The sequence below is a fragment of the Helicoverpa zea genome, chromosome 17 (genome assembly GCF_022581195.2).
Source record: "Helicoverpa zea isolate HzStark_Cry1AcR chromosome 17, ilHelZeax1.1, whole genome shotgun sequence".
NCBI lineage: Eukaryota > Metazoa > Arthropoda > Insecta > Lepidoptera > Noctuidae > Helicoverpa > Helicoverpa zea.
The window spans coordinates 6,488,360-6,502,319 of NC_061468.1; the positions used below are offsets into that span (position 1 = coordinate 6,488,360).

Genomic DNA, 13,960 nt, shown 5'->3' on the forward strand with positions numbered 1-13,960 from the left:
GCACGGCTTTGTTTTGACTCGCGGTCATATCTCGCAACGAGGCGCTATCGATCGTACGCTCACCGCGTTTTCCCGCGAAAATCATTTTTTCCTTTTACAAAAAAGATCAATAAAAATGTACTCCATCGCTGAAGTTACTTTGGCTTTCGTAGTCCTCTATCTCTTTTCGTTTCTTTTCGATGTGGTGGCAGGATTAGTTGTTTAAAATGAAAATAAATTTTTAATTTAGGTACTTTCCAAAATGTGATATTTTTAAATTTTAAGTTAAAAGTTTTAGTTAGTCTCTAAGTTAATAAGTCAAAGTATCAATGCAATTTAGGTGTAATAAATTAGGTATTATTTATTTATGTACGTTGTTATTATACATTGAATATTTTGAAACATCGAACACACTGCAGGACAATTAAACAGAAGCACTTGGGTAAGTGTATTTTTGTTTATCATCATCTATAACAACAGTTTTCATAGTGCATTCATTTTTAATTCAGGATTTTAACTTATAATTAAATTATTAATGCAGTAGTTCTTACTTTAGAGTCAGTGGCGCCATCTGTTACTTACTTTCAAACCACTTGCGACCTTGCATATATACGTCTTGCATGTGTAACCTCGAGAGATTGGGACGCAATTTAATTACATTATTTTGAATAATGAAGTGTAACGAAACAAGCTACTTAGAAATGGTTTTGTAAATTATTGCGATGGCAGTATATTTTTTTGAGGATCTAAAGTAGCAATTTAAGTTTTGCTTTATCTGTTGTGCCTTTGTGTCAAAATCGGGATAAATGTCAAAATCAGCTGTTGTTTTTAGATCGATCATCGATGGCCGAGAAAATTCAGTGAATGTGATATTGTTAAATTAAAAAAATCAAAATGAAGTTCAATAAATTATATAGTCGATTAAGTTTCAAACATAAGACATTAGCTGCACGTGGTTTTTCCAGCGTGTCTAACAAGAAATGGGAAAGTGTAGTTGGTTTAGAAGTTCATGCACAGTTGAATACGGAATCAAAACTCTTTTCTGGTGCTCAGAATACTTTTGGCGGTGTAGTGAACAATTGTGTGTCGTTATTTGATGCCGCGGTGCCCGGTACGTTGCCAGTGCTGAACAGAAAATGCGTGGAACTAGGTATAATGACTGCATTAGCTCTATCGTGTAAAGTCAATGAAGTGTCTACGTTTGATAGAAAGCACTACTTTTACGCTGATTTACCGACCGGCTATCAAATAACGCAGCAAAGAAACCCACTAGCTAGTGATGGCGTCATTAACTTTCAGGTATATTATTGTTGCTAGTTAGATAACCTCAAAATGTTCCATAGAGTAGTGTAGAATGTCTATGTAAGAATAGAGTCTGCTGTAGTATGTACAAAACTCCTTGAATCATTTAAACATGTTTCTATAGCCTCATAACCATATTAAAATTACATACTTAATTAATGTTGTTTGTATACTAAAAGTCTCTTCATCTTTTAATTTCAGGTGTTCACTCCTGGTGTCCACAAAAAGCCATACAGAAAGAGTTCGAAGATCAAACAGATACAATTAGAACAAGACAGTGGCAAGTCGTTGCATGATGCAGAACTCAAGCAGAGTCTCATTGACCTCAACCGAGCTGGAGCGCCGCTTATAGAACTTGTGTTTGAGCCTGATTTAGAGGTAAATATAATAGAATAACATGGTCTTTGTTGTACATCTATGGGACAAACTGGAAAGATGTAGTAAACAAATTGAATATTACTAATGCTAGCAACTTTGAGGTTTTATTATATATTTTATTTTAACAAGCACAACACATACATTTCTCATTGCCAATAGGTAGACCTATTATTATGTAAAATACCTACAGGAACATTAGAATTCAAGTAAACAAAATTTTTACGCGTCACTATTATCAACTATGATGAAACTAAACATATTTTAAATGCAAGATTAATATTAATCGATCTCTTAATATGTATGAATGTTGCCAATATCATGAACTAAAAGACATTAATAATCAAAGTTAAGAAATTATTCATGATTTTTAAATGTACCTCCTTATTGACTGGACTTTGTCATATCAACATTTGTTAGTATAATTCATTTGCAAATGAACATACAATTGTTTACAAAGAACTTTATAAGTCATGGCCTTATAACATTTTTACATCTACAATTAAAATTTAATGAATAATAATCAGATAGCACATCAAAAACTGGTCTTAATGTAAAGTAATTAAAAAATGTTATTATTATTATCACTTTACATATTTTGGGTTTAAATTGACGTAAATGTAACTCGTTTTTGATGTGAATATTATAAAATAATGAATAAAACGAATGCTATTTAAAATATCAACTTCATATTCTCAAGTTATTTGATAAATAAATACTGATGACGAAAACTGAATACACAGTTTTTTACAATGGATGGATCAAGGATGGTTATTAATAAGTCATCATAATCTGCTAAGCTAAAGCTAAGTAGTTGGGGCCACTTATACCTGAAGACCTGACCTGAGAGAATCTATAGCTGAGAACCAGTGTTTTAATAATTATTATTGTATTAATTCCAGGATGGCGAGGAAGCGGCAGCATTGGTGAAGGAACTGGTGCTGATCGTACAAAGACTTGGTGCCTGCACGGGGCGTATGGAAGAGGGCGCGCTTAGGGTTGACGCTAACGTGTCGATTAGGCGCCCTGGGGACCCACTCTCTACTAGAACAGAGGTAAATACTTATACTACTACTTCAGAAAACATCTTAAGTAATATTATGAATCTCGGGGAGTACTAAACTGATTTGCAAAATCAGCATTTATTAAGGAAGGATATAGGCTACTTTTAATCCATGTTTGCGGAATATTTCGTTGGCTCGCAGGTAAAACCGCTGGAGGAAGCTAGTATATAATATTATGTAGTAGGATGTCACGCTTACATATTAAAGACCAAAAATGCTTATCATCATTTGCTCCTTTGGCGCGTCGCGGGCGGTTGATATCGGTTAATATCTATCATTAAAAGATTAGCCGTACATCCTTATCCGTTTACTACTGACCGTAATATATTTTTATAATGCCCTGTAGTTTTCCAACAAGGATGTCTACACGTAACACGCCCACCTGCGGGTAATTTATCATTTAGCCAAAAGCATTAACGTGTCTAAATGCCTTTTAATCCAGGTTTACACGCGATCACAATCCGATGTAACGTCCTGTTACAATGAACTGTGATTTCGTATAATTATGATTAGCGCTCAAACGTTAACTCGCATTGTATCTTAAACACGTGTATGCTGTTATTGTATTCTCGCTAACAATTAGCAATTTTGTGCACGTACTATGAAACTAAATATATTTCTGACGCCTTACCTGCTAGGTACCAAGTTTGCAATTTTCTCAATGCGCTCAATCCAATATTAGGTATTTATGGCCTTACTACAAAAACTTTAATCACTGTTTTACACTTGTCTTAAAAAAATGTGGCTCCAAAATGAACCAAAAGTTTTTGTGGTAAGACGTTTAGCACGTGGTATGCCCATAACGGCGAAAGATTTTTCTACGCTTTTGTATAGTTTGTCACGATGACGCGTTTTACGACGATATGCTAAGTATTGTAATTTTAACTTTTAGTAAGTGCCATAAGGAACTAATAATAGACATTTTATGATAAATTATGGAAAAACCAAACACCTACGTCATGGAAGGACAGATTTACATAATAGATTGGTACTGTAAACATTGTGTATGTAGTTATTTTTTATGGTACTTAGGTACTTCGACAAACATAAAGATAAAAGAAGAAATCAAATAAATGTATTGTCTGTTATGTATGACGCTAAATATTTTTTGTATATTGGTAGTTCTAATATGCCGACGATCATTAGAAAATTACTACCATTGTAATTACCATTGCAGGTATTAATGATCAATAAATTACATTCATATCGCAGTTAACAGTGTATTAGGTAATGATGAGTAGCAAGAAATTAAGTGAACAGGTTCATCCCATTTCGGTTCTTAATTTAGACGATTTGTTAATTTGAAGTTAATGGCCTTTACCATCATTAATAGCGCAAATCACGTATTAATAAGTTCTGAGTACATTTTTGGTTTCAAAAACAATTAAGATAAAACAGCAAATCGTAAAATCGATTTATGTAAACGATGTGGTTTGAATTAATGGACGTGGACTCTGTTAAAAACTTAATCACTAGTGATCGATGATTTGGTAGGGTTCGGTTTTTTAAAACCATTCAATGGCACAGGTAGTTCAAAATCAACTATAATTTTCTAACGCTACTTCTCTATTTGTTCCAGATTAAGAACATAGGATCGGTCCGTGGAGTGGCAGGCGCGATCCGTCACGAGATCGAGAGACAGCAAACAATCCTGAACAACGGCGGGCGCATTATCAATGAGACGCGCGCCTGGGACGCGACCAACAAAGTCACCATACCCATGAGAGACAAAGAGGTCGTGCAGGATTATAGGTAAGATATCCAAACGACTTTGAATATGCAAAACTTACAAAATATGAATTCATACTTTCTTATCTTCATAACTTAATGTTTAATCGTCAAATTGTCTTTGCTCAGGTACATGCCGGAACCTAATCTACCACCGCTACGCGTGAACTTGAACACCAAGATGGACCACAACGACGTGCTAAGCGTACCTCTAATACAGGACAAAATACCAGAGCTTCCAGAACAATCGAGAAAGAACCTTATTGAGCAGTATGAACTGCGACCAGAAACTGCAATACAATTGGTCAATGAGCCAACACTACTGGAATATTTCCAAAGTTTGACATCGGACAAAGCCAGGAACCCAACGAAAGTCGCAAATTTTCTAATAAATGATCTAACAACCGTACTTAATAAAAGAAAATTAGATGCAGATGATTCTCCCGTTACTGTTAAGCAACTAAAAGAACTGACTGATATGCTTTTGAGTAAAAATATTAATTTAGAAATTTGTAGAAACGTGCTAGATGAGCTGATTGAGTTATCTGATAGTGACGTTTCTCCTTTAAGACTTGTGGAAGAAAAAGGGTGGATGTTGACAAGCAATGAAGCAGAAATAACAAAATTATGTACGTCGGTCTTAGAGAATAATCCTAAGTTGGTGAATCAGTATAAAAATGGTAAAACCAAAGTATTTAAAGCACTTTTAGGAATATTATCTAAGAGCAACAGTAAAATTGATATGTCTGTAGCGTCTAAGATTATGGAAGGGTTATTGAAAAAGTGATAATAAATGGAAAAACTGTTATTTATCTTTTATTTAATCATCATTCAACTCAGCAAAGATCTAAGAATCTAACCTGAAAACTGTCAATAGCATTTGATTCGTTTTCTAAGCCATAACTTTTTTTTTCTTTTCTTTTGGTTTCAAACCCACTCACTATTCGTCAACACTGTCTTTATTTAAATTTAGGAAGAACGGACGTATGTAGTTCATGAATCGACAGAACTTAGCATAGAACGGCATTGCACTGCTCACTGCTATCGATGTTACTTTTATAAAATTCCTTGGTGTCCCTCAGGGTACAATACTGGGCTTCATTCTAACGACGCGACGTGATTATTTCATCACAACTTTGTGTCTTCTGTGTTCCCAGCCTTCTAATTCTCAGTAAGTATAGTAACTATTTATGAGTAGCTATTTACTACACCGAAAGGAGTAATGTAATGACAATTATTATTAAGTTCATTTAGCTAGATTTTGTTTAAATTCTATTTATGGGCATAACGCTTCGTGGCAGCAGTGTTATACAAGGTGTTGATTTGCATTTGTGCCATAGTTCAGGAGGAGGACATACAATACGTAAATAATCGATTGGAATTACAGTAGATGGGTAATAACTAATATGCACTGCTTTTTTGTCATTGTAATGTCGTGGTATTTCCGAAGTAATCCAATTTTATGAATGAAATTTATGAGTGATCGTAGCGTATGCTTTATGTTTGCGCTTGTGTGAGGGTGTAGCACGGTTTTAACGCCAGTAACATACGCGCCAAGTTTAAATAAGGCTAGATGACATTTACGGAATTCCGAAAAAAAATAAAGAAAAAAAATTACGTACCAATTTTTTTATTGATTTGGGTCGAGAATCATTAGCATAATTACCTCCTTGAATATGGCACGGATGCAAATCAACAGCTTGTATAAAAGGTGTAAGTAACATACCAGTGTGTGACTTTGAAACGACAACATCCACAATTTATTTACATGCTCGCTTGGTATGCCGCTCAGCTGAAGGCTGTTTGTTTACGATACGTACTTGTTGACACGCGCCCCGAATACAACACCCAACAGTTACGATAGGGGTGTGTGAAACATATGGCAATGCTGTATATTTCTTCTGAGCGTTTTAGTGGTTGTTATTCAAAAAAGAACTTGTTTAACGGCAGCAGTGGGGAACGAATGTCTGTAAGACACTACTGTTACTACGTACTGTTATTAGACTTGTAAATTGGATATTTAGATGAAATGCTAAGAAATCTATTTGTAGGTATGGAGTTTTTGTAATCCAAAACAATCATACTTGATTGATCGTTGGTTCTACTTTAAATTTAGGCTTCAGGGTCGACAATACCGGAGATAGGTACTGAGTTTCTGAGTTACCAACATCGATGAGTGTCAAAATATTGTTCCTATGTCTGACAACCCTAATTATATTATTGAAAGTAGGTATAAATCTATCGCAATAATTAGGCACAACACACGTAATGTTACAAAACATTGGCCCCGCCTTTATCCTCTTTATCCTGCTATTGAGCTGACCGTTTCATTCAGCCTCAGACCCATCAACGACTTCGATCAATCACAATGTGGACTCAAGTGATTATCTTTAGTGTTGCTCTTACAATTGCAATTGGTGAAGAAGTAGTGCCAGGGATAAAACGGGAAGTCAGTGAAGGAGTACAGAGCATGGGGTATAAACTGATCTACGGCGATGAAGACATGACTATCATTAACCAGGTAGTCACAGATGCGGAGAAGAGTGATATGGTCAAGAAAAACAAAGTTAACTTGAATGAAGCTATCAAACCATTGGCTCCGGAGGATGTTAAGTGCTTGATGTCTGTGGATCGGTATTGTAGCAAGAAGATGGGAGCTATGAAAAGTAAGTTGCACATGACTAAATTAAATACACCGTATCGTGAGAATCGAATTGCTATTTAAAATAATGTAGCAAGTTACGGGTTCACCTAAAATAAGATGCGAGCAAAATACTTGTAACTGCAAACTTTTTTGAGATTGATATTACTGTCTGGAATTCCCGTGGGCATGATATAATTTTAAGCTAATTATTAACTATAGCTATCTGTCATTTCATCACTTTCTGATACCTAATGTTTCTTCATAATGTCCTTAGGTGTTTTAATCCAAGCAGTCAAGGAGGACTGCGCGAAATGTTCAATAAAACAAAAGGACGAAGCTGGTAAAGTGATAGCGTCGATGATGGCTCATGACCCAGTAGCCTGGAAGCTCTTCCTCACCAGGTACGACGGCCTCGATAAGGTCCAAAGGATACTAGGATAGAGGATTATATATAAGACGCAAAAATATACGAAGGCATTATTAATGTGTGAGTAAGTGAATCCGTTTTGGTTTTTACCAATGCTGTTGCTGAATGTATAGTGTGCCTCCTAGTATTATTTTATACAATTCCTACCATCAAAACTGTGTTTGATTAATCAAAGTTAGTGTCCCTCTTCTGGATGAAAGAAAATAGCTTCTGATGCCACGATAACATTAAGATATAGTTCGCCTTAATTTGACATTGATTAAACCTTGTGATGTTATAGATCTGCCCTCCAAATAAAACCAAGAGAAGAACCTAAAAAACAACCGCAGGTTCGCTTAAAAGTTATAGGTGAGCCAGAAGAAGTAATAAGATCATCTAGGAATAGATACGTCATGCCCGGCGTACAAGTTAGAGTCAAAAGATACGCTAGCGTTCCTGAAAAGTTTCATTGAATTAATTTAATTATTATCATAACAATATGTAGGTTTATTAATATTGTGTAAGCTACTTACGTTAAGGTAATGTTCTGCCATATGAATAAAGAATTAAATGGAGTTGGATGGGTTTGTTTTTTATTTAATTTTCCTTAAATGTGATTATCGTTAACACTATAATAAAGGTCACTTAAGAATGCTGATTGAAGCGAAGGAAATAGCAATCATAACTATAAGTCATAAGTATTATCAAGGCAATCGAATCTAGTGCTTACATATCGATTTACGAGTATGGTCAGGGGTCAATATAGGGAACGATGAAGAATTCATTAAGGATAGAAAACTTAAGTCACAAGTCTATTGCTCACACATTATTATTATTATAAGCTGCTTCCTTAAAATCTACTTGTCCATCAATCTGTTGCAAATTCTGTTGTCGGTTATAGGAGACTTATAAACATATATCGCTTATGTAGATTCTTTGGTTTCATTCTTCGTATCCTCTTCAGATTTTGTGGTGTTCGTTTCTTTACTGTCTTCAGCTGGTTTACGAGATAGATACTTCATCTTGTAGCTTCCATCTGAATTGTATCTGATAAAAAACGAATAACATGATCTACTGGTTTATAACATAATCGGGACTTACATAATCATGCTTAGATAAGGTACATTACATTTTTCTTTGCCTATTAAAACGTAAACACGAGTCTTACTTTTTCTCCAATTTGGTCCAGTCCTCGGGTCTGTGATCGATGAGATAATGCATCACTCGGTCTGCACCTTCGCGCTGTCTGTCCGTACATTTCTTACAGTCATTCTCAATTGCATCAGGGAGATTCCCTGCAACATTTTTAGAATTAACAACGTATTTAGAAGACGTTTCATTAAAACTGTACGAATATACTTTGTTTCTTTTAAACCCTTCACACAAATATTTGATTGCCATTAATGTTATGTCTGGGTCACAATGATGGACAAAGATGTAGCAAACCTACTAAGTGTGACTTCCACGTATTAGTCCTAGGATTTATTTTCTCAATCGGTAAATGATTGACTCACTTTTCAACTCCTTCCCATCTGCTGTACAAGGTCCATTATCCATCAGACAGTTGACATAGCCGGTCAGCAGACGTTCGTTATTGAGGATCTCGTCTAAATCTATACCATCGTACTTGGTTGTGTACGTCGAAGTTTCCACGGCGTTGCTCTGGATTGTCAAGTATACTAGTAGCATCATAGCTAATGCTGTGTACTTCATCATATCTGTAACAGTCAAACTGGTAATTTTATTTACTTCGAATTTTATTTATTTACTTAGTGGCTTGCTTAAGAGGGTGTGCATAGTGGTGAATTTGAATAAAATCGGTGAAAACTGTTAACGTTAGTTTAGTCGGTATTTAGTTTTAGTATGTAAGTTTCGAAATACGAATTTTATCAACAAAAGAACTCCTGATGCAAATAAGGCTGCAATCGCTCAGAAGGTGTGTTGAGTTGTGACTGCGTACAACTAATTTTGGCTACAAATAACCCCAAGCGAAGTAGGTATGTGATATAGAGAGCGTTATAAGGGAAAGCATAGGAGACGACTTCTATGTCCTTGTGAGACATAACATTGAATTGACGGTTTACTGCAACTTACTGGCTTGGTTATCAGAGTGAATGAATTTTTTGAGTATCATTTAGTGCCTTTGAAGGCTTCTTAGCAATTCCACGCATTGAAAAACTCTCTTAGGATTTAATAATGTACTGTTGTGAATGTATCCTGATCCGTAAAGCATGAATTCTGTCAATATCACAGACTTATTTACTCATAGTCATACATTAACATGATACCTAGTTGGAGAAAGTATTACGTATTTCTAGGTAAATACGCCTTATGTCTACTTGCTAATTTGTACAACTCACTCTTAAATTGACTAAGCCGATCCCAACATAGTCGGGAAAAGGCTAGGCAGATGATCATATTACGGTTAAACAACTTACCTATCTGATGTAGCTGAAGTGGAAATTCTTTCACGGCACTGACAATGAATACTGAGTGGCATTAGGAAGAGACTTTTATACTGCTGTAGAAAATAGCTTAACGATGGCAAATCAGACATTGTTAACTGAAATCATTGCTTACAGTTACTGTAATAATCTTAACTGTGGGATAAATTGAGGCTGTTTGGCGAGTCTGTTTCATTTGCTTTTCATTTCCTTGTTCCTCAAAAATAAAAGAATTATTATTAAAAAAACAAAATACCCGACTGCACACTAAAAAAAGAGTAAAACAAGCCCCACAATAATATTTAATTTATAAATATTGATGGAAAGCATCGCAGGCGGGGACCAACAGAGGCTTATTTATAGTCATTTCGGTTGTGCACCATTTAGCAGAATTTTCGTTGGTGGCGGTCAAGGTGGTCCCCGCCTGCGATGCTTTCCATCAATATTTATAAATTAAATATTATTGTGGGGCTTGTTTTACTCTTTTTTTAGTGTGCAGTCGGGTATTTTGTTTTTTTAATAATAATTCTTTTATTTATAACTTTTTAGCTGTTTTTATTTAACGAAAATGTTGTAGATGTAGAAGACTATGTATATGTAAGTACCATTTTAAATTATTTCGACGACATTTGGCTTTAGATTACGAGTGATGTTACTCCGCAACATAAATTTACCGCCAATCTGGACTGTTGGTAGTGAAGAAGAAAAAGAATTAGGTGAGTCATTACTGCTGAAGACCGTCAACGACGTGTGCCCTTATGCGTGTGCCCGCATTCGGGCTGTATACTCGAGCATATCCCCCTCCGCACCGCGCCGCGCGCCGCATGCCAGGCCACGCCCTATCTTTTTGCTTGCTAACGCATGAGTTGCTTTGCGTTGACGCAGAATTAACATGTTCCCGTGGGAATTTTGAGAAAAAACGTATCCTATATTAATTATTACTCCCGTGATTGAAATGAATCTAATGATACTGCATACATATTTTTTTAAAGGGAAATTTAGAAAAAATATCCCGTGGGACTTTTAGGATAAAATGTATCCTATGACACTCCCGTAATCAAGACAAATCTAACGATACCTCATACATCAAAATCCATCAAGCCGTTTAGGCTACAGGAGGTCACAAAGGAACAGACATACATACATACACTCGAAAAACATTACCCTCCTTCTTTGGCAGTCGGGTAAAAATCAAATGAATTCAATTTTTGCTCCAACGAAATGACATAACTATTATATCGCGTTAGTTTATTATTTAATTTTCAAAATCATGGCTGCATCTACTAGATATCGACTTTAAGACCGATGTACCTAAAAGTAGTATTAGTTTTTGCTTTTTATTGTGTTTGACGTAGGTACTTTTATTGGCCAACTTGACTTGCTAACTTGTTTTATTCGAAACAAAAGACACGCCAATGACGTCACGCTCGAAATGAAAGAGATAGACTGATTATGAAAGAAAGAGTAAACAAATATTTAATAAAACAAAAGACACGCCAATGACGTCACGCACGAAATGAAAGGGACAAATTTATAATGTAAGAAAGAGTAAACAAATGCTTAAAAAAACAAAAGACACGTCAATGACGTCACGCACGAAATGAAAGGGACAGACTCATTGTGAAAGAAAGAGTAAATAAATGTTTTAATAAAAACTGAAACAAAACACACGTCAATGATGTCACGCACGAAATGAAAGGGACAGATTTATAATGTAAGAAAGAGTAAACAAATGCTCAATGAAACAAGACACCTCAATGACGTCATGCACGAAATGAAAGGGACAGACTTATTGTGAAAGAAAAAGTAAATAAATGTTTTAAACTGAAACAAAACACACACCAATGACGTCACGCACTAAATGAAAGGGACAGTTTTATAATGTAAGAAAGAGTAAACAAATACTCAATGAAACAAAAGACACGCCAATGACGTCATGCACGAAATGAAAGGGACAGATTTATAATGTAAGAAAGAGTAAACAAAATCTCAATGAAATAAAAGACACGTCTATGACACCACGTACGAAATGAAAGGTGTAGATTTATAAAATAAGGCACTGATAGATGGATATTTGAGGCAATTTTCAGGAAAGACATAAGCCATCCCCACCACTCCAAAATTCTTGATCCGGGCCATGTCACTCGGTCCCGATGCTCGGTCCTCCCGCTCGGAAAATCCGTCGTCAAAAGGCTGTTAAGTACAAAGTTATAGGTATCTGATATCATACGAAAACACTCATTTTATTTAGGTACTATCGACATATATTAAGTATGATGAGAATGACATTCATTGTCGCTAAAAGGTTATGTATTTATAAAGGTGCCTATTACAATAATTTGGTATGAATCTATTTTGGTAACTTAAAAAGATAAATAACAACAACGACCATTTGAGATAAAATACGTTTGTAAATAACTATGGTTTTATATCTTTTGGATTATTTTAAGTAACATTTGAACATTTTGAAGGTTGTGTGTGGTTTTAAAACAATAAAATGGTACTCGTGTCAGTGAGTAAAAAAGCTAAAAGGCTTAATAGCTTCGATGGTCAATGACGCTGGCTTCTTGAAGAATATTTGTGGGAAAACTAAAAACAGCAATCTTTAGGTTAACTACAATTGTTTTTTATAATAAAGCAGACAATATTCTGCTTACACCAATATCTACATATATGCAGCATATAATAGGTAGCTATTTTGTATTATCATTATTTATCATCCACATTTCTTCTGAAGTAAAAAAAAGTAGGAAAAAGACTACTCATCATCTTTGCAGTTCGAATGATTAATTAGGTAATATTATTATAAAACAAAAGAGTTAATTTGCTCGAACACGCTTATTAGTTTCAGGCACTACATACTCATTGGATTTGAAAAAAAAAAATCTTTGTCAGATATCACGTTTATTGAGGGAGGCTAGGTATACCTGTTATGACTATTTAGGGCTCATTAAGTAGTTCCTACAGGACGCAAGTGAACCCGCTTGCAAAAGCCTGTAAGTAAGTATCTATAGTTATTTTAAAGACAGAACACATTACATTACACAAGCTTATTCTTACTTTGTTAAAGGTGAGTATAGACTATAGACTACAACATTTTCTGGAGCATTTCTGTGTATGTAATGTAACGTTCTTACGAATTTTACAATACAGACAAAAGCTCAGTTTCCAAGGCATGTCTAGTTCGTAAAAGGATGATACACACAAGAACATATCATAGAGTGGCTCGTTGTTCTGTTACAAGTAAATGTTGTAGTCTATACTCACCTTAAGGTTTTTATTTAAGGTAATTCTATTTAGCATTAACTACATGAGCGTATCAAAACCCGTTTACCTACGTTGTTTTGTCTAAGTTTTTAATTGCACTCGGAATATTTTTGTGCTCTAAAAAAATACTTATTTAGTAAACCAAGAGTAAAACGTTCTTAATTGAATTATTTAACGATACTTAATGATGTTGTGTTTCTTGTGACGGCTTGGGATTTCCAGGATTTATTTGCGAAGGAGTTTTTTGGGTTTTCTGAACCATTGATCTATTTGAAGATATTATGAGACTATTTGGAATATCGCAGGGTATCCGAGTCGGCAGTAAAATACTCACTAACCTTCGCTTTGCAGATGATATTGTCCTATTCGCACCGTCGGCAGAACAGCTGCAACAGATGCTCCAAGAGCTGAGCTCCGCCAGCCTCAAAGTTGGGCTTGTGATGAACCGGTCAAAGACTAAAGTATAGTAAGTTCAACTCAGTCTTGCGCGCGGCCTTATGTGTGGGTAACCCTTGTACATACACAGTGACTTTGTGTGCGTGACAAGAGGTACAGTCGGGTACAAATACAGTTATTTAGGGGTTACGGCTGTTTAAAGAAAAACAGTTATTACGTAATTTAATGTTTATTTATTTATAATGATTCTGAATCGCTACTTGAAAAATCAAATGATGAATTTTCGGATTCGCTACTCTCACCGAGGTAAATTATAAATTTTGACTCCATGTCAAAATGTCTATAGTATTTTTCT

General features: G+C 35.2%; 3 protein-coding genes across 5 annotated transcripts; 2 read left to right on the forward strand and 1 right to left on the reverse strand.

The window, feature by feature from the left end:
- The first annotated feature begins 858 nt into the window (after nt 1–858).
- LOC124638148 (glutamyl-tRNA(Gln) amidotransferase subunit B, mitochondrial) lies at nt 859–5,256 on the forward strand. The gene is made up of 5 exons (XM_047175029.1): nt 859–1,278; nt 1,483–1,659; nt 2,559–2,711; nt 4,300–4,472; nt 4,578–5,256. Exons 1-5 carry the CDS (start codon nt 874–876, stop codon nt 5,233–5,235), a joined length of 1,566 nt encoding a protein of 521 aa, XP_047030985.1. The 5' UTR covers nt 859–873; the 3' UTR covers nt 5,236–5,256.
- A 562-nt stretch (nt 5,257–5,818) lies between these two features.
- Nucleotides 5,819–8,079, forward strand: LOC124638146. 3 transcript variants are annotated; one of them, XR_006985342.1, is made up of 3 exons: nt 5,819–7,114; nt 7,367–7,583; nt 7,800–8,079. XR_006985342.1 is itself a non-coding variant. In XM_047175028.1 (3 exons), exons 1-2 carry the CDS (start codon nt 6,817–6,819, stop codon nt 7,531–7,533), a joined length of 465 nt encoding a protein of 154 aa, XP_047030984.1. In that variant the 5' UTR covers nt 5,819–6,816; the 3' UTR covers nt 7,534–7,579; nt 7,800–8,079. The 3 variants fall into 3 exon arrangements, 2 of the variants coding, with proteins under 2 accessions (XP_047030984.1, XP_047030983.1); XM_047175028.1 differs by having other exon boundaries at nt 7,367–7,579; XM_047175027.1 differs by having other exon boundaries at nt 7,367–8,079.
- A 74-nt stretch (nt 8,080–8,153) lies between these two features.
- On the reverse strand, nt 8,154–9,214 carry LOC124638092 (ejaculatory bulb-specific protein 3-like). The gene is made up of 3 exons (XM_047174927.1): nt 9,013–9,214; nt 8,667–8,793; nt 8,154–8,545 (listed from the first exon to the last, which is right to left on the reverse strand). The coding sequence occupies exons 1-3, from the start codon at nt 9,212–9,214 to the stop codon at nt 8,422–8,424; spliced, it is 453 nt and encodes a 150-aa protein (XP_047030883.1). The 3' UTR covers nt 8,154–8,421.
- Nucleotides 9,215–13,960: the final 4,746 nt, after the last annotated feature.